This window comes from Sorex fumeus, unplaced genomic scaffold (assembly GCF_029834395.1).
Source record: "Sorex fumeus unplaced genomic scaffold, SorFum_2.1 ptg000020l, whole genome shotgun sequence".
Taxonomy (NCBI): Eukaryota; Metazoa; Chordata; class Mammalia; order Eulipotyphla; family Soricidae; genus Sorex; species Sorex fumeus.
This window is the reverse complement of record NW_026606077.1, coordinates 7602838-7622341: the sequence shown is the minus strand read 5'-3', so window position 1 is coordinate 7622341 and position 19504 is coordinate 7602838. Positions and strand designations below refer to the sequence as shown.

General features: G+C 43.9%; 1 protein-coding gene across 2 annotated transcripts in view; it reads left to right on the top strand.

Annotated features, from left to right (window-relative positions):
• The window catches only part of MICU1 (mitochondrial calcium uptake 1), a 166724-nt gene that overhangs the window by 132624 nt on the left and 14596 nt on the right, over window positions 1-19504 (top strand). For both annotated transcript variants that reach the window (XM_056113400.1, XM_056113401.1), the window contains one exon: window positions 831-939. In XM_056113400.1, the coding sequence (XP_055969375.1) occupies window positions 831-939 (109 nt within the window). The remainder of the gene's footprint in view (window positions 1-830; window positions 940-19504) is intronic.

Sequence of the window (19504 nt, the reverse complement as noted above, 5' to 3'; positions counted from 1 at the left end):
GAAATTGGAAGAGAAACACCACCGTGGAGAAGCCATCCAACATCTGCAGCCTGTTAAGAAGCTGATGTCTCATTACTAGGCATTAGCCCCGGTGCCCGAGCGATAGTGTGAGGAGAGGGAACCACAGAGTCGGATGTTTGACCTCTAACTCCCCTGCAGCCTATTACATACAACTGCTCTCCCGTGAGCCATCGGAGAAATGGAGTTAGAAATCAGCAAATCCTTGACCAGCTTTTGAAAATAACTTCCTCATTCATGGAGTTAATTAGGTTAAAGTTAAGTGCCAAATTGCTCTGTTTAGTAGCTTTTCAATTGAGCTAATGAAGGGCTTCCCCAAGTCTGTGCACTGCTGCATTCTGAAGCCCTTCTCAGGAAACCTGTATCTATCTATCAGGGCCGTTGGTGATTTTTTTTAATTAACTTAAGCATTAAAAAAAAATAAAAACTAAGCTGGCCATTATTAAAATGGAATTACTGACTCTGGTCTTATTTGTACATATACATATAACAGATCAAGTGGCAATGGCCCATTCCAGAAATACCGTAGTAGTTACTGTGACTCAGTAGAGGGCACAGTTAGAAATATTTTCATTAGAGACCACCCAGCCATCACTGAAAATAGCTTCGTGTCAGTTTTCACAGACTGGGCAAGACAGTCCATCCGCCTTTCTCAGAGTAACCCTGTCGTGTACAAGCTTGACGTTCCTGAACTAATGTATTCAGCCTCTGTTCTAGGCCTCTGTAAACGTGTGATTTATGAGCACATATTAATGCCGACTGCTCTGCATTTTGCTTCAGGTGGCCACCTTACCCTGTTATCTCTCTTCCAGGGTCTGACATTTCAGGAGGTGGAGAACTTCTTTACTTTCCTGAAGAATATTAATGATGTGGACACCGCGTTGAGCTTTTACCATATGGCTGGGGCATCTCTTGATAAAGGTAATGAACCCCAGAGTGCATATCCTGAGAGTATAAGCATTGAGTCTTTAAACTATCAGATTTCCCCTCCTTAGCAAGAATATGGGCGGTTAACATTTTTCGACAAATATTTGACATTTTTTTCTTTTTTTTATTTATTTATTTATTTATTTTGAATACCCATCCCTCCACTAGTGCCCATTTTCCACCACCACTGATCCCAGTATCCCTCCCACCCCCCATCCCCCCCATCCCACCCTGCCTCTGTGGCAGGGCATTCACCTCTATTCTCTCTCTCCTTTTGGGTGTTGTGGTTTGCAAACAAGTTAAGCCTGATTTTCAGGGAGAAACAGTGGATGATTTACTTTCCATTGATCACTTTGTATATAAGGAGTTTGGAATAAATGTCCTGGTTCCCGCATGCCCGAGCTATGCTTGTAGAGGCTCCTGGTCACCGGGGTTCCATCTGGAGAAGGCGGGATGCAGCACCTACCCCATCTGGGACTTCCCGGTGATCTCGGCTCTGTTTGGGACCCAGAGCATTCTCCGGGAGCTGTGGAGCCCCCCAGCGGTTTTCTTGTTTGTTGCTGTGTGCTGTAAAGATGGTGCTGGGGGGGCATTTTTTTCTTTTTTCTTTTTTATTGAATATCATTGATATTCATTGAATATCACCTCCGCTTTGCTGATGACATAGTTCTAATAACACCAAACATCAGCCAAGCAGCACAAATGCTTGCGGACTTTGACCGTGAGTGTGGAAAGGTTGGACTACAGCTGAATCTTACGAAGACAATGTTTATGAGAAACAGCCTTGTTCCTGACGCTCCATTCGCTCTCAACGGAACCACCATCTCCGAATGCAACAGTTATATATACTTAGGTCGAGAAATCAACATGATGAATGACCTGGCACCTGAGTTACGCAGGAGGAAGAGAGCGGCTTGGAATGCCTTCAAGAGCATTGAAGAAATAACTAAAAGGACAAAGAACCTCCAACTACGAGCACATCTCTTTGATTCCACTATTCTTCCTGCATTAACATATGCCTCAGAGACCTGGACCCTATGAAAACAGGATGAGAACACTATTCGGGTCTCTCAAAGAGGAATCGAAAGAACTATGCTTGGAATATCACGATTCACTCAAATGAGAGATAGAATCCGGAGTTCTGATCTTCGTCAACGCTCAAGAATCAGAGACACTGTCTCATTTGCCAAGACATCAAAAATCAGATGGGCTGGACATGTAATGAGGTTTACAGACAACCGCTGGACTAGAGCCATTACTGATTGGATTCCACGAGACATCAAAAGATCACGTGGACGCCCACCTATAAGATGGTCAGACTTCTTCGTCAAGACCCTAAATGATCGGTTTGAGGCCCTGCATGTTCCTAGAACGAACAGATACCATTGGGCTACGCTAGCACGCAACCGTGAGGAATGGAGACGTTACTGGCACCCGCTCGAATAAATCGATGAATAACGGGGATTAAGTGATTAAGTGATTAAGTGATCATTGAGAAAGACCATTACAAAGCTGTTCATAATTGGGTTTCAGTCTTCCAGTGCCCATCCCTCCACCAGTGTATATTTTCCACCACCAGTGTCCCGTTTCCCTCCCACCATTCCCAACACCCCACTCCCTACCCCCAGCCTCCCTCTATGGTAGGCATTTTCCTTCTTGCTCTCTCTCTCTCCTTTTCCTTTTTTGCATTGAGGTCCTGGTGTTTGTTCAGGGTATTCAGTACTTTTATTGGGAAGGTAAGGCTGGAGTAGCTTTTTTTCTGTGTGGCAACTTTGGGGTGTAGGTGTGACTGCTGAGACTTTCAAAAGTAGAGGGAGGTAGGGGGAGGAAGCCCATCCTTAAGCCTGGAAATTTCAATTACAAAAGGCACATACCCGAATTTTCAGCAGATTATGTCTCAGGGAGGTCTGTCCTGAGACAGTGAAGTCAGGCCGAGGATATGGTGGCGATTTTGGATTGTGGGAGCAAGCGGCTGCCAGGGGCTCTGCTTGGGTGGGCACCAGACTGACCCACCCCTCCGATTTACCCTGGTCTGTTCAGCCATATGTGGGCTGAGATTAATTGCGGCTTTCAAGGTTTATTTATGGGTCTCTAAAATAAGGCCAATAAATGAGCTTATACGGCTGAGCTGGAGGTGGTTTGTGGGTGTGGCTCCCACATGCCTAACTTTTGACTGTTTAATTTCTTGGTAAACTTGGTCCCAAGTTGTTGGGATCTGGCCAAAGGCAGAGCAGCAATTGGGGTATTAGGAAGCCTGAAGGCACCATCAAGTTGCTGATGCACTTGCCCCGAAGGTACAGGTTGACCCGCTGGTGACACCATACCCACCCACCTGTGACATCTTTTTTTAAAATATGTGTTTTTCTTGATTCATATTACATGAGCCTTGTACTTTTCCCTAAGAGGTTGAAGTCAGAAGATGTGTTTTTTAATGCTAAAAGCAAGTCAAGACAGATGTCCTTCCTTAAATGATTGATTCTCTTTGGAAATAGGCATCTAAGCTGAGGCAAAATGTATGAAACTGGAACGTCTCTCATTAGAGCTTTGTACTTTCCCCTAAAAGTCTATCTATTTATACACAATAGATAAAGACATATATACACATGTATTCACATATATAATGTATACTAATAGTCTGTATGCATTCTAATTCATTCTTACCAAAAAGAAAATTGCATTAAAGCATTTCTCTTGGGGTTGGAGTGATGCACAGCAGGTAGGATTTGCCTTACACACAGCCGACCCGGGTTGTATTCCCAGCATCCCATATGTTCCCCCAAGCACCACCAGGAGTAAATCCTGAGTGCATGAGCCAGGAGTAACCCCTGTGCATCACCCGGTGTGACCCATAAAGGAAAAAAAAAGCATTTCTTCTAAAAGGATTTTTTAACTCAAATCTTGACTCTGAGAATAGCACACCCTGTTGGCTTACCTCATGCAAAGTTAATTCCAGTTTGTACAGGGAACATGAGAGCAGAGAAATTGAGAGCAGTGTACACAAACATACACACACACACACACACACACACACACACACACACTTTATTATGAAAATTTTAAAAACTCAAAGTTGAAATAGCTATTAGAAATAAACCCAGCATCAAGCTTAATTAGCACCTTGCCTTGTTCGCCTGAGTATTCTTCTAGACAGAGCTCAGACATACAGATCAGAATTTGTTCTGTTCTCTGTGTGACCTAAAAGTTTCTGGAGGGCAGAGCTGATAGAGCAGTGGGGAGGGTTGTTTGCCTTGCACTTGGCCAATACTAGTTCGATCCACAGCATCCCATATGGCCCCCTAAGTACTGCCAGGAGTTAATTCTTGAGTGCAGAGCCAGAGGTAATCCCTGAGCATCGTCAGGTGTCACCCAAAAAGCAAAAAATTAAAAAAATTAAAAATAAAAAGTTTCTGTCCCCTCTCACCAAAAGACAACCTTAATTCTAAATATTTTCCACTGTATATATTCATTTTATTTTTCTTCAGTTCATACAAGTGAAAATAAACAGTTTCACACCTGCTAAGGTTTCAGCTTGATTTGCAGTCTAGTCTTTCCTTCCCTGAATCAGTAGTCTGTTCTTGTATCAGTGCTCCAGAGCTTATCCATTCTTCTTGTGGACACTTGGCCATTACCAGCTACTGGCTGTCTTGAAGAAAGTTACCATAACTTTCTTTTATTTATTTTTAGTGGGCGCCACCTCAGTAGTGCTCCTGGCCCTGTGCTCAGGGCTCACTCCTGGTGGTCCCCAAGGGTCCATCTGTGGTGCTAGGAATTGCACTCTGTTCATCCATGTTCAAGGCAAGCACTCCACTTGCTGTACTATCTCTCCAGCCTTCAGCTATCTTTTTGGTGAAATGTTTCTTCAAATATCCTGCCTCTTCGTATTAAGTTACTATCCTTTCATTAAAAGGTAAAAAGGTAAAGGCCCTCCCGTTGATCGTCGATTTGCTCGAGCGGGCCCAGTAACGTCTCCATTGGAGACTTTGTTGTTACTGTGTCTGGCATATCAAATACTCTCGGTAGCTTGCCGGGCTCTCCGAGAGGGGCGGAGGAATCGAACTCGGGTCGACCATGTTGGCCGCTTGTAAGGCGGACGCCCTACCCACTGTGCTATCGCTCCAGCCTTTCATTATCAAATTATAAAATCTTGGGAGCAGAGAAGAGGAGCACACCCAGCAATGCTCAGGTTAGAGATTACTCCTGGCTCTGCATTGAGGAATTACTCCTGGTGGTGCTCAGGGGACCAGGTGGGATGCTGGGGAATGAACCCAGATTGGCTATATGTAAGGCAAGCACCCTACCCACTCTACTCTCTCTCCAGCCCCAAATTGTGAAATTTGTACATGTTCTAAATACAATCCTTTATCAGATACCTACTTAACAGATATATACTTTGTTAATATTTTTCCTTGCCTGTAGCTTGCTTATTCACTTTCTTAATGGTATTTTTTGATGAAAGGAAAAGTTTTTGTGAACAAATTCTAATCAAGCTTTTTGATTATTACTTCACTTTTATCAAAATGTGAAGATTTTTTTTTAACATTTTCTCCTATAAATGTTATTGTTTTGCTCTTACATTTCATGTATGACCTCTCCCAAATAAATTTCTGCATTTGGTATAAAGTAGAATCAGGATTTTTTTCCACATGAATAATCAGTGGTAGCATTATTTTAAAAGGCCCCCCAGTGGTTTACTTCCACACCTTTGTGAAAAACCTGGCGATATTTTTTCTAGCTCTCAATATTTTTTAAACTTATCTGTATAGCCCATACTTCATACCCATACTCACATCGCTTTATTGAATATCCTGAAGTATCAGATACTGTAAATGCTCCCAACTTGATTATTCCAAGATAGCACTAAATATTTTAGTTGTTTGTATTTCCACATTAATTTTAGAATCAGCTAGCTACTTTCTATGTGACTACCATAAGTGGAGTTGTAAGATTATAGTGGCATTTAATATATTAAATGTAAAGATGTTAATTTGTGGAGGCCTGACAACTTCGTGCCACTGAAGCTTCCAGTTCATAGTATAATACACCCGTCCTCTTTCTCAGTGTTCGGTTTGTTCTCCACAGCAGCGTTGTAGGTTTTTGTTTGCAGCAGCAAGGATTGGAGCCAGGCCCTCACGTTGGTGCCCCCTGTGCCCTCCCACTGAGTCGTGCCCCTAATCCCAATGGTTTTGAAGGGTTTGGTTTCGGCTTTTTCTGGGGTGCAGGGGTTGGTTTGGTTTTGAGTTTGGAGCCGCACCCAAAAGCTCGAGGCTTACTCCTGCTCTGACAGAGCTGCACATAATTTTAAATATACCCCTAAAATATTATGATATATATATAATATATATATAATATATAATATCATAAAATATTATGATAAATGGAAGTTTTAGTTCACTTTCCAATTCTTTGCTGCTACTGGTTTGTTTTGTGTGTTTGTTTCCTTTGGACCACACCTGGCGGTGCTCAGGATTTACTCCTGGCTCTGATCTAAGGGATCGCTCCTGGTGCAACTGGGGCCCCAGTGGGAGGCCTACTATCTAATCCAGGTTGGCATGTGCATCGCAATTGACTTATTGGCTAAACCAGCGCTCCAGCTCCAGCTGCTACTGTTAAAATATGTTTTTGTATTCTGAAACCAAGCCAACTTTGCTTGTTTTGGTTGATTTCTTAGGTTTTTCTGTATAGAGCACTCATGTCACCTCTAAACACAATTTTACTTTTTCTTTCCTAGTAGTTATTTCTTTTTATCTTGACCTCTGCTCACTTAAACCACCAATATAGTGGTGAATACAAGTGGTGAGAATGGGTATCCTTGGATTCTGATTTTAGGGGGAAAGCATTAAATATTTTACCATTAAACTGGATATTAGATTAAACTGTTTCTACATACCCATTATCAGACGAAGGAAACTCTTTTCTAATTTGAAGAGGCTTTTGTGTTATCAGTGGCTTTTGAATTTTGCAAAACACTTTTTGTATATTGAAATTATTATATTCCTTTTTCATATAGGAATATGGCTTATTATAAAAAAGACTGTACAGACAGTACAGTGTGTGGGACACTTGCCTTGCACATGGATGTTCAGGTTCAACCAAACTGAAAAAATAAATAAAAAAACTGTACATCATTTCATTTTTAAAAATAGGTTACTTGTTCAATTGTCCAGATTAAGGTTACTTTTTTGATAATTGTTTCAAAATATCATCAGGTCACTGTCACTGTCACTGTCCTCCCTTTGTTCATCGATTTGCTCGAGCGGGCCCAGTAACGTCTCCATCGGAGACTCGTTGTTACTGTGTCTGGCATATGGAATACGTCCCGGGGAGCTTGCCAGGCTCTGCCGTGCGGCCGAGATACTCTCGGTAGCTTGCCAGGCTCTCCGAGAGGGGCGGAGGAATCGAACTCGGGTCGGCCATGTTGGCTGCATGCAAGGCAAACGCCCTACCACTGTGCTGTCACTGTCATGTCTGACTTTTTGGTCTAGAATTAGAGAGAAATGTTAAAATCTCCAAGTAGATGGGTAGATTTGTCTATGTGTCCCTTTAAAATATGTCAGTCTTTGCTTAATGAAATTTGAGCTCTGATACTACTACATCATTGCCAGCATTCCTCCTTGTACTTCAGTTGCTGCTTCTGTTTCGCCAGTTCATGCTAAAAGCCATACAATACGATATTGAGATTTTTTAATAGGGTTATTAAGAAATTAAGAAGGAGAGCACTCTTTTGTATATATGTATATTTGCCATTTGTTTGTTTTTATCATTTTGAGTGCTCTTCCTATTTCTGAATTTCTGCATTTTCATCTGGTATCAAGTCCTCACAGTCTGAAGAACTTTACCATAATCTATGTTACAGATATAACTTCAGACTCTCATGGTCTGGAATGTTTCTGTTTCACCGTTGGGAAGTGGAATGTGTAGTTTTAAACTCCTCCAAAGTGCTGGCTGAGATTTTATAAACACGGTCTTGCTTATGCCACACTTTCTGGTGGATTCCTGAGATTGTCTAACATAAGGTTATGCCAGCTATTCCTTTTCATCCTTGCATGCCTTTGAACTTTATTTTTTTGAGTCACGTAACATTTTTTTTAATTGGAATTTTTCTTAAATTGAATCACAGTGAGATACACAGCTACAAAATTGTTGGTGATTGGGTTTCAATCATACAGTGTTCCAACACCCACCCTTTCACTAGTGTATATTTCCAGTCACAAATGTCCCCAGTGTTCCTCCCCACTCCCTCCCACATACCTGCCTCTATGGCAGACACCTTAGTTCTTTCTCTGTCTCTCTGTCTCTCTCTGTCTCTCTCTCTCCCCCCCCCCTTTTGGGATTTATGGTTTGCAATACAGATACTGAGAGGTTATCAGGTATATACCTTTATGTATTTTCAACACTCAGTTCCCTTCCAAGATGGTCAATTCTAATTTTTACTGTCATATAGATCCCTTCTCTATCCTAACTGCACTTCATCCTGTACACATTCTTATGGCAAGATTCTAACCATTGAACAATCCTCCTTGCCCCTGTTTTCCTTAGCCTTGGATAGTAGTCTCATTATATGTATGTTAATATATATCGTCGATTTGCTCAAGCGGGCCCAGTAACGTCTCCATTGGAGACTTTGTTGTTACTGTGTCTGGCATATCGAATACTCTCGGTAGCTTGCCAGGCTCTCCGAGAGGGGCGGAGGAATCGAACTCGGGTCGGCCATGTTGGCCGCTTGTAAGGCGAACGCCCTACCCGCTGTGCTATCGCTCCAGCCCTGGGCTGGACACAGTAACAACAGACACAGTAACAACAAAGTCTCCAATGGAGACGTTACTGGGCCCGCTCGAGCAAATCGACGAACAACGGGAAGACCTTTACCTTTACCTTTACCTAATATATATCACATATATATATTAATGTTTGTGTAGTGTTTTGCTTTATTTGCTTGTTTGGAGTGATAGAACAGCAGGTAGGGCATTTGCCTTGCACGCGGCCGACCCAAGTTCGCTTCCTTCGTCCCTCTCGGAGAGCCCGGAAAGCTACCGAGAGTATTCCACCTGCATGGCAAAGCCTGGCAAGCTATCCATGATGTATTCGATATGCCAAACACAGTAACAAGTCTCACAATGGAGATGTTACTGGTGCCCGCTCAAGCAAATCGATGAACAATGGGAAGACAGTGCTACAGTACTAACCTTCCTAGAACTCTTTGGGGGTAAATGGTGATACCATAGAGGTAGAAGGAAGTATATGTGTGGCACCAAACGACCGTTTCTCCAGGATAGCTTTGTATGAGTCTGTTTCACAAAGCAGGACCTCACAGCATCTGCAAGTCCAAAGATAGAATATTCCAAGTCATTATTGTAAAAATAAAGTTAATGACCTTCTTTTTTTATTAATTCACCTTTAACAAAACAAAAGCTAAGAAGAATTTCCTTTAAGGAAAGGAACAGCTATGTAGGATGAATCATTGTCTGTGTTAAAATTACAGTTTCCACAGTAGAATGTTTCAGGGTAGTGATGGCATAGGAGAATGCATCTTCATGGTTTAAAACAACAAATTAGATGTTTTTCTTTCAAATGGCTTGAGACCATTTCCTGGGATTTCTAGCCTCTCTCGCTAGTCCATGCCTCATTACCTTGTTAAAGGACATAGTTGTATAAATTGCACAGTCATATTTGATGTTTGGGGGCCACAGATAGAACTCTTGTTTTGCAGGTCCAGAGCCCTAGGTAGAATCCCCAGCTTTAGAAAAGATGTGTGTGTGTCTGTGTGTGTGTTTGAGATGTACAATAATATTTGTTTTGACGCCTTGTTTTATCTGTATAGTTTTAGAGTCCCTGAGTGTAAAATAACATATGTCTATGGGAAACTGAGCTAGTATCTTGCTGAGTAATCAGAAGAAGTAGATTCCTTTACTAGAACTGCGGTAGCAAATTACCTCAAGCTTAATGATTTAAAACAATAGAAAGAAATAAATTGTACAGTGAGTAAGTTGTTTGCCTTGCATGCAACTGACCTGAGCGCAATCTCTGACCCCACATATCGCCCCCGCAACACCATCAGATCCCTGAGCACAGAGCCAGGAGTGTGTCCTCATCACTGCCAGGAATGCCCCTGTCTTTCCCTTCCCCCCCCAAAAAAACCCAATCCAGTGTCTATAACCTTTATCATTTTGCCAGGGGGCTGCTCCTCAAGTGGTGCTTCAGGGGTCGTGTTCATCAGTGTTCAGGGAACCAGGTGGTTCTCAGGATTGAACTAGAGCTCCCATATGCAACACTGGTACTCCTCCATTCAGATTCATCTCCCTAGACCCAACTGGGTTTTTTTTTTTTTTGAGGGGAGGGCCACACCAACCAGTGCTCAGTGTTGCTCCTAGCTCTGTGCTCAGGAATAACTCCTAGCAGGCTCAGGGGACCATATGGGGTGACAGAGATCAAACCCAGGTCAGTCGCATGCCAGGCAAGTGTACTATCTCTCTGGCCCCTGCCCCCAGCTTTTATGATATAAATTAAAGGTGTTCACTTAAAGTCCACTGCTTCACTACTGACATCAGTTTCTATCCATAAATTGTGGGCATGGACTTGGATTCCTCAGATATAGCTTAGCAGATAATTTGATGCACAGATTGTCAGTTCCTACTAAACCATTATTAATTGATTATTCTCTAGCAGTCTAGCAGTTTTTAAAAAAAGTGGAAAAGTAGTCATGGGCCAGGGAGATAGTTTTAATGGCTAGTGGGCTTGCTTTGCACACTGATGACCCAGATTTGACCCTCAATATCATCAGAGCACTGAGCCTAGAATAGCCCCTGTACACCATGAGTTGTGATCCAAGAAACAGAAAAGAAGGTCGGCATTATTCTTGACTCCTTACTTTCTCAAGTCCACATTTCATAAATCCTGTCTCTACTTCAAAAACCATCTCTAGCACCCAGTTTCTCCCCTACTGTAGCCCTCCACTCTTGAACCAACTTTTAGGGCTCCCTGGCACATATGCCTTTGGACAGCTTCTGGATTTAGGTGCTACAATTTTTCTTGAGATCATATCATGCCCCTTGTAGAGCTGTTTCGAGAATAAATCTGCATAAAGCCCCTCTCCCTGCCATGCAGTGAATGTTTAGTACGGGTTGCTGCATCAGTTAGGAAGGCGACACTGGAAACCATTCCGTATGTTGCATCTGTTACATCAGCAGCATGAGTGCCAAGGTGCACACAGACTTCCGCTGCAGAAACCCATGCCAGCTCCGAGAGAAATGGACACCGCATGTGGGTCAGGGGGATTAGTCCTAAGATCAAAAGTGGGGCTTCTGGCCCATATTGGGAGTGGGGAAAGAGCAGGGACAGGGCAGAGGCCTGCCTTCTACTTTCAGTCTTTGCTGCTCTCAGTGTCAACTCTCTTCGTTGTTGCCCAAAAAAGGTTAACATCTTCAGAAATTGGCACCTTTTTGAGACCCTGGTACTCTTTCTTCCATGGCTATTTTAAAACTTGAAAACATGGCTTTAGACATGAGTAAGCACACAGTTTTCCAAACAGAATTGTGAAGAACATCATACACTACAAAATATTCATGGCTTTGTAGCATTTAAAAAATAGAAAAGGAAATTCTCTCCGTAACAAACTTTCCAAGCCCGGTGTTGCTCTTGATCCCCAAGTCAAGACAGTAACACACACAAAAAGAAAACTGCAGACCAACATCTCTTATGAACATACATCCAAAAATTCTCAACAAAATCTTGACTATTAGAGCTAACAATACTTCAAGAGAGAGGAGCTATAGTATAGTGGGGAGGGCATTTGCCTTGCACGCGGCCAACCTGGGTTCGATCCTCGGCATCCCATATGGTCCCCTGAGCACTGCCAGGAGTGATTCCTGAGTGTAGAGCCAGGAGTAACCCCTGAGCATTGACGGGTGTGACCCAAAAAGCGGGAAAAAAAAACAGCAGATAGTGCGTTTGCCTTGCACATGGCCAACCCTGGTTTGATTCCTCCAACCCTCTCAGAGAGCCCGGCAAGCTACCAAAAGTAACCCGCCCACATGGCAGAGCCTGGCAAGCTTCCCGTGGTGTATTTGATATGCCAAAAACAGTAACAAGTCTCACAATGGAGACGTTACCGGTGCCCGCTTGAGCAAATCAATGAACAATGGGAGGACAGTGCTATTTGCCCCAGGTATCAAGGATAGCGCTACATGTGTCAATCAATTAATGTAATGCACCAGGCCAACAAAAATAAAATTACAGAATCCTATTAACAGAGGCTTTGAGAAGCATTTGACAATAATCAACATCCATTTGCAATAGAAATACTCAGTAAATCAGGGATAGAAGGAACACACATCATCAAAATGTTAGACTAAATATAAAGATAAATCCATAGCAAACAATATATTAGCAGTATATTCATTGGTAAGAAGCAGAAAGCTTTTACCTTAATGTTGAACATGATGTGCTGGAGCGATAGCACAGCGTCTAGGGCATTTGTCTTGCATGCAGCTAACATGGCCAACCCAAGTTCGATTCCTCAGCCCCTCTTAGAGAGCCCGGCAATATCTCACCCACACGGCAAAGCCTGGCAAGCTACCCATGACGTATTCGATATGCCAAACACAGTAACAAGTCTCACAATGTTACTGGGCCCGCTCAGGCAAATCGATGAACAACAGGAGGACAGTGACAGTGACAATGGAACATGACAAGGCTGTTTGCTCTCGCACCACTTTTCAGCATGGTTTTGGAAATCCTAGCCAGAGCAGTCAGGAAAAAATATATAACATACAAGAAGACTCTAAATTGGAATATAAATTATCATCATTTGCAGATGATACAATAATATGCATAGAAAATCCTAAAGACTCAACCATAAAACTATTTGAAGCAAGTAGAGTAACGTGATCAGAAACCACAGCAGACATGGAGATGTCACTTTCTGTATGTCAGACCACGAGTTGGGAGGAAGAGAACTTAGGAAACAGTCCCAGGTAGGCCAGGGATTTGACTCAGTGTTCGAGCACTTGCCTTATATCTGTTAAGCCCTGGGTTCCATCCCAGCACCAAAAAATTGTTTAAGTCCCATTTATAATTAGGGAAGATAGGCCTAAACTATTTCCTTCCAGTTCCCTTTCGCTAAAAGTTGATCAGCTATGGGGTGAGCATCAAGTCCTTTTTATAAGCTCAATTGCTTCGGAGTTAGTGTCCTTCTCTTGAAAATGATTTTTTTTTTTTTTTTAGCTTTTTAGGTCACACCCAGCGATGCACAGGGGTTACTCCTGGCTCATGCACTCAGGAATTACCCTTGGCAGTGCTCAGGGGACCATATGGGATGCTGGAAATTGAACCCAGGTCGGCTGCATGCAAGGCAAACCCCCCTACCAGCTGTGCTATTGTTCTAGCCCCCATGAATATGATTTTTTTCCCCTTGATACTTTCTTTGTTTAGGTTGTCCATGTGGACTAATTCGGACACACTCTGGCATCTGCCATGTCAACCGTCCTATAACAAAGACATTTCGAGTTGGCTAAGACAGCTGCTGTTGCTTTTTTTGTTTTTCCTGGTTTGGGGGCTATACCCAGAGGTGTTCAGGGGCTACTCCTGGTTCAGGGCCTGGGGGCCATGCGGTGCGCATCGAGCACAGGCTCCTGCGTGCAGCTGATCCTCTCTCCAGCCTCATAGCTGAGCTGCTCATCTCCATGGAATGTCTTTTAGACACATTTCTGTCTTTCTAACTAGAATCTTTTAGTTCAAATCTCTTAGTCATCATCTTTCCAGCTATAATTTTCTTCACTGAGGAAATGAATACTTAGGGCCAGAGAAATAGTACAGTGGATAGAGCGCTTGCTTTGCACACAGCCAACCTGGGTTCGACAACCGGTATCCCATATGGTCCCCCAAATCCCACCAGGAATGACTCCTGAGCACCAAGCCAGGACTAAACCCTGAGCATTGCTGGGTGTGACCCCAAAACAAAAAAAGAAATGGATACTTAGAAACCTGAAGTTATTTCAGTAAGATCATGTGGGGGCGGGAAATCCAGTACAGTGAGGAAGGTGCTAGCCTTGCACACAGCCAGCCAGGCTTGAACTCCCCTGAAGGAGTGATCCCTGAGCTTAAAGCCAGCAGTAACCCTGAGCTCCACCTGGTGTGACCCAAAATCCAAAATACAATTAAAAATAAGGTCATGTATAAAGGAAATCTTACACCCCTTTAAAACCGTTTTTTGACCTTTTTTCCAATTTCCAACCATAGCCCCTTCCGACCTTGTTTCCTTCCTATACCCCCCAGGCCCCCACAGATGTATTGCCCCCCTGGTCTCATGCCACGGCCCCTCCATCTGTGCTTCACCTCTGGCCCCCTTGGAATACTTTGGGCCCTGGCTGAACAGTGCTGCACTAAAGGCTGTACCCCAGCAGAGACGCACGCTTAGCCGTCAGCTCCTCCACAGCAGAACTCAGGAGACAGAGGGAGGCACTTCTCAGCCTGACATGGTCCAGAGCTTCACTGCCCCCCTTCACTGCTATTGCAGTGCTCAGTTATATTTTCCAGCATGTTCTGACATCTAACATTTACTGAAAGCTATATGCAGTGCACACACACACAGTATATATATATTATAAATTATATAATAAGTATATAATATATTTTATTATATATAATGGCTGGAGCGATAGCACAGCGGGTAGGGCGTTCGCCTTGCACGCGGCCAACATGGCCGACCCGAGTTCGATTCCTCCGCCCCTCTCGGAGAGCCCGGCAAGCTACCGAGAGTATTGGATATGCCAGACACAGTAACAACAAAGTCTCCAATGGAGACGTTACTGGGCCCGCTTGAGCAAATCGACGATCAATGGGAGGGACTTTACTTTACTTTACTATATAATAAATTTATATTAAATGTATTGCATATAATAAATATATAAATGTATAATAAATATATAATATATATTTATATATAATATATATACTGTGTGTGTATATATATATATCACTGTCACTGTCCTCCCGTTGTTCATCGATTTGCTCGAGTGGGCCCAGTAACGTCTCCATCGTGAGACTTGTTGTTACGGTGTTTTGCATATTGAATACTTCAAGGGGAGCTTGCCAGGCTCTGCCGTGCGGGCGAGATACTCTCGGTAGCTTGCCAGGCTCTCTGAGAGGGGCGGAGGAATCGAACCTGGGTCAGCCGCGTGCAAGGCAAATGCCCTACCCGCTGTGCTATCGCTCCAGCCCATATAAATATATATGTATATATATTTTAGTCCCTGCCACTTATTGGCTATTTTTTTAATCACCTGAGATACATGTTGTTACAAAGTTGTTCATGACTAGCTTGTCATACTACATTCCAACACCCATCCCATTTCTCACCAATGTCCCCAGTGCCACCCCCTGCCTGCTTCTATAGCAGGCTCTCTCTCTCTCTCTCTCTGTCTCTGTCTCTGTCTCTCTCTCTCTCTCTCTTTCTCTCTTCCCCCTCTTCCTCTCCTTCTCCCTCTCCCTCTGAACCCCCCCTTTTTGGGCATTATTGGCAGTATTGCAGTACTGAAAGTTTATGATGTAAATCCCTTTACCTTCTTTCAACACTCAGTTCTTGTTGTTAGCTCTTTGACTTTAAGTAAATGACTGAAAGTTCTCAATCCCTCAGTTTCCTGCTCTATAGAATGGCGATAATAGACTGTAATAGAATACAGGCTTCACGGTTAGTGTGGAAATTAAGTGAGATACCATTGATATACTGGAAATTAAAATTATACCCTAGCTCCCTGTCCTAATTTTCAACCTATACGTACTGACTCCTTTATCCTTAATCTTATTAAGGAACAAATATGCTGGAAATAAGACTTATCCCAACATAGGAACTTCCACCTGATGAGCCTTACTTCTGTTCTCTGAGGAGTGAGTGCCTACTGCTTTTTACAGCCACTTTTGGTACTCTTAGCAGTTTAAAAATTGTAACTTACCTGTGCTTATTAGTGAGGCAGGGTTTTATCACTCATCGAAACTCTTGGGAACGTGGCGTCAGGAGCTGCTGTCATTTAGGTTCCTGCTCCTGGGACTGTCTAACCCCTCGACAGTCTCTAGTGCTCTCTGGGGGGGACTTTTACTAGACCGAAACTCTTCAGGACATGAACCATATATTCTACGCCTCCGCGCCCTTCTCAGAGCCTTAAAAGTTTCTTATTTAAGGTCAGTGTTCAGCTCATGCTGAACAGATGGGTGAATCAGTTCTGCTCACAGACAGATGTTGGAGGGAGCGTGAGATGTTTTCTTTACGAACAGTCTTGGGGGAGGGAGAGAGCAGTGGATGGCCTCTGACCCCGCCATGCCATTGATTTCCCTGACACCATCGGCGATCACAATTTCTCGGACCCTTGGGTCAGAATTCTGTTATCGCCAAGAGTTCTTTGAGGCTTGAGATTCAAGGACTGATGGGCCGGAATGAGAGCAGGAGGTAGAGCACTTAGCTTGCGCATAGTTGACGTTCACTCCTTGACACCCGATACAGTCCCCTGAGCCCTGCCAGGAGTGAGTGATCCCTGGACGCCAAGTCGAAAGTGTGCCCTGAGCATGGCTGGGTGTGACCCCCCAAAAAACTAAAAAACTTCTAGGAGCAGATCCACTTTGCATTGAATGCATTCATGTTTTGGGGGTTTTATTTTTGGAACACCCAAACACTCCTGACTCCATTCATCCCTGTTGTATGAGCCATAAGCCTCAGTGCTCAGACCCAGCAGTGCAGAACTGGGGACACCAGGACCATCCTGGTAGTCCTCAGGGGACCATACAGTGCCAGAGAATCCAACTGAGGGCCTCTAATGCCAAGCTGCGCTCCAGTTCTTTGCACTGTTGCCCCAGCCCAAGTATAGTCATGTTTTAAGGGACACGTGCTAACCTAAAATTATATCCAAGTCTGTGTAGAAATGAACTAACTTCTAATTATCAGATACACTTGAAATTAGAGCAAGGCTGTTAAATTCCCAAAAGAAGCGTGGCAGTTTTAATTTATTTTCTGTTAGAGAATTTAAAGCTTAATTAGACCTTGGCTACTGCCTCTAAAAGATCTAAATATATGTTGCCTGGAACCGTAGTTGCAAGAGATGACAGATCCGTAAGAAGTACCTAAAATTAGCACAGCTATATTGAGGAACCCCATAAGGACATCCCTAACCATAAATACCCTCCCCGCTTAGCATTCCTGCCGCCTGACAAATCAGCCACAAACGTAGCAGCTCAGGACAACACCTGTGTATTATCTCTATCTCTCTAATTCAGGCAAGACACCGCATCCCTGCTCCGGGGCTCACAAGCCAAAACCAAGAAGGGACTAGAGGGCAGCGTCTACTGGTGGAGCCCAGGGCCTTCTTCCCAGCCTGCTGGGTTCTCAGTGGAACTCGCTTCCTTTCCACCAGGGGCTGATGGGTCTTTCATTCCTGGTGGCTGTCGGCCAGGGTCCACTCAGCAGGCCTGGTCCCTGGGCAGTCTCTTGCCCGGTGTCTCTGTCACCGGCCTCACAGCCGGGCAGCCACTTATGCATCAGCAGGAACCCTTTCCCCAGTGCACTGAGAGGAGCCATATTGATGGATGGTCCTGCGACACCTCTTTGCTGAGGAGGAGGCCCGCCTGTTCCCTTACCTAGCAACAGTAAACTCATCCCAGGAACTGTCACTGTCCCCATCCCAGCTCCTGCCCACCCCCCAGGCGTGGACATGGCACCGTGTAGCTACCTGAGGCGAGGGGAACGGGCCCTCTCCCAGTTCTGCCCAACACACCAGCCCTGATTCCAGAAATTCCCCCCTTTAGATTCATCTTCTGAGGGCTGCCAAAGATAGGCGTAGCTTCACTGATTTAAACCAGGTTTCTTTGTTTGTTTGTTTGTTTGTTTGTTTGTTTGTTTTAATAACTTGCAGTCTTAAAATTTTAGGGTCAGAAAGGAGCTATAAAACCATTTATTCAGGGGCTAGAGCAATAGCCTTGCATGCGGCCGATCCAGGTTCAATTCCCAGCATCCCATATGGTCCCCTGAGCACCGCAGGAGTAATTCCTGAGTGCAAAGCCAGGAGTATTCCCTGTGCATCGCCAGATGTGACCCAAAAAGAAAAAAATAGAAAAAAACATTTTATTCAAACCCACTTGATGGTTTTAACCTCTCCTCTTATGCATGAAGGAAAATGACACAAAACTTAAACGAGAGACTTCATACCCCCATTCTCCTCAGTACAAACCCCCACAGCTGCTCAGAGAACTAGAATCCCACAGGGGACGTTGCTTTCATGCAGAGGCTAGACGGGGGCCGCTCATGCTGAGACTGTGTGGGAGAGCTTCGCCCAAAACAGCCGGAGCACAGACACAGACGGGAGGATGCCGCGAAGCCGTGTGGGGGCCAGCTGATGAGGGAAGAGGCTCCTGTCTTGTCAGTTCCTTTCAGCTTCAAGGGAGACGAGCCCCGGCACTTTATTGCCTTTTGTAAAAACATTTATGTGTGAAGAGGAGTGTTGGCCTAGATTCCATTCATTTAAGACAAAGTCATCAATTTTTAAAGTAAAATTATTCATGATGCAGGCAGGGAAGATTAAAATGCTGAAAGAAATGTTTGCATTATGGGGCACTTTCTCTGCGGAGCCCTTGTTTATATTCCCAAATTTAAAGTCAGTTAGCAATTTTAAAGATTGATTCTGACTTTGCTACTCGGCTTTTAGTATATCGTGGTTTTGCAGCATTATTTCCATGCTCCCCTAGAGGAGAATGACTGCTTTAGGGACTCATGATTACCAGTGAGAGAGGAGGGTAAGGGTACAATAAATTACCAAATCATTCACATATAGAGAGAAGAAAGAAGGGAATCGTTCAGGATCACAGCCCACTGAAAAACGGACCAGAGGGAAATACAGAACCTGGAGAGAGAGATTGGAGGCTTTCCTGCAGAGCAGAGGCTCAAGCTTTAAATGGAGCTGAGTGATAGTACAGCGGGTAAGGCACTTGCTTTGCATGCGGCCGGCCTGGGTTTGATTCCTGGCATCCCATATGGTCCCTAAGCATCACCAGGAGTAATTCCTGGTTTCAGAGCCAGGAGAGTAACCCCTGAGCATCACCAAGTATGGCCCAAAACCAAAAAAGAAAAGAAAGAGAAAAAAGAAACCTCTGAAATAAGACTCTGATAAGGGCAAAGAATATTTAACCTTCCATAGACTTTGAGCAAATGCAGTTTAAATGTACTCATTACTCTCCCTTAACCATAAAATATTCAGGCTCACTTGAAGCTGACTCTGAGAGATGGTCATGGAAGAGATTTTGCTTCATATTGTGGGTTTTTTTTCCCTTTCGTTTTTCATTGTCTCACCTTAACAATACCATGAAAGTTAGTTTCACACCTCTCATGTGCGTAATTGTCACTCTCACCACCAAAGCAGTTTTATGAAGGGACCCAAAGCAACTTTGGGAGTCAAAGAAATTGTACAAAGGTGAGGTGTTTGCCTTGGATGCTGCTGACACAGTTCAGTCCCCAGCAGCACAAGGTCCCCAAAGCACACATTGTGGCCCAAAAACACAAGACAAAAAAGCTACTTTGCCCTCTAGA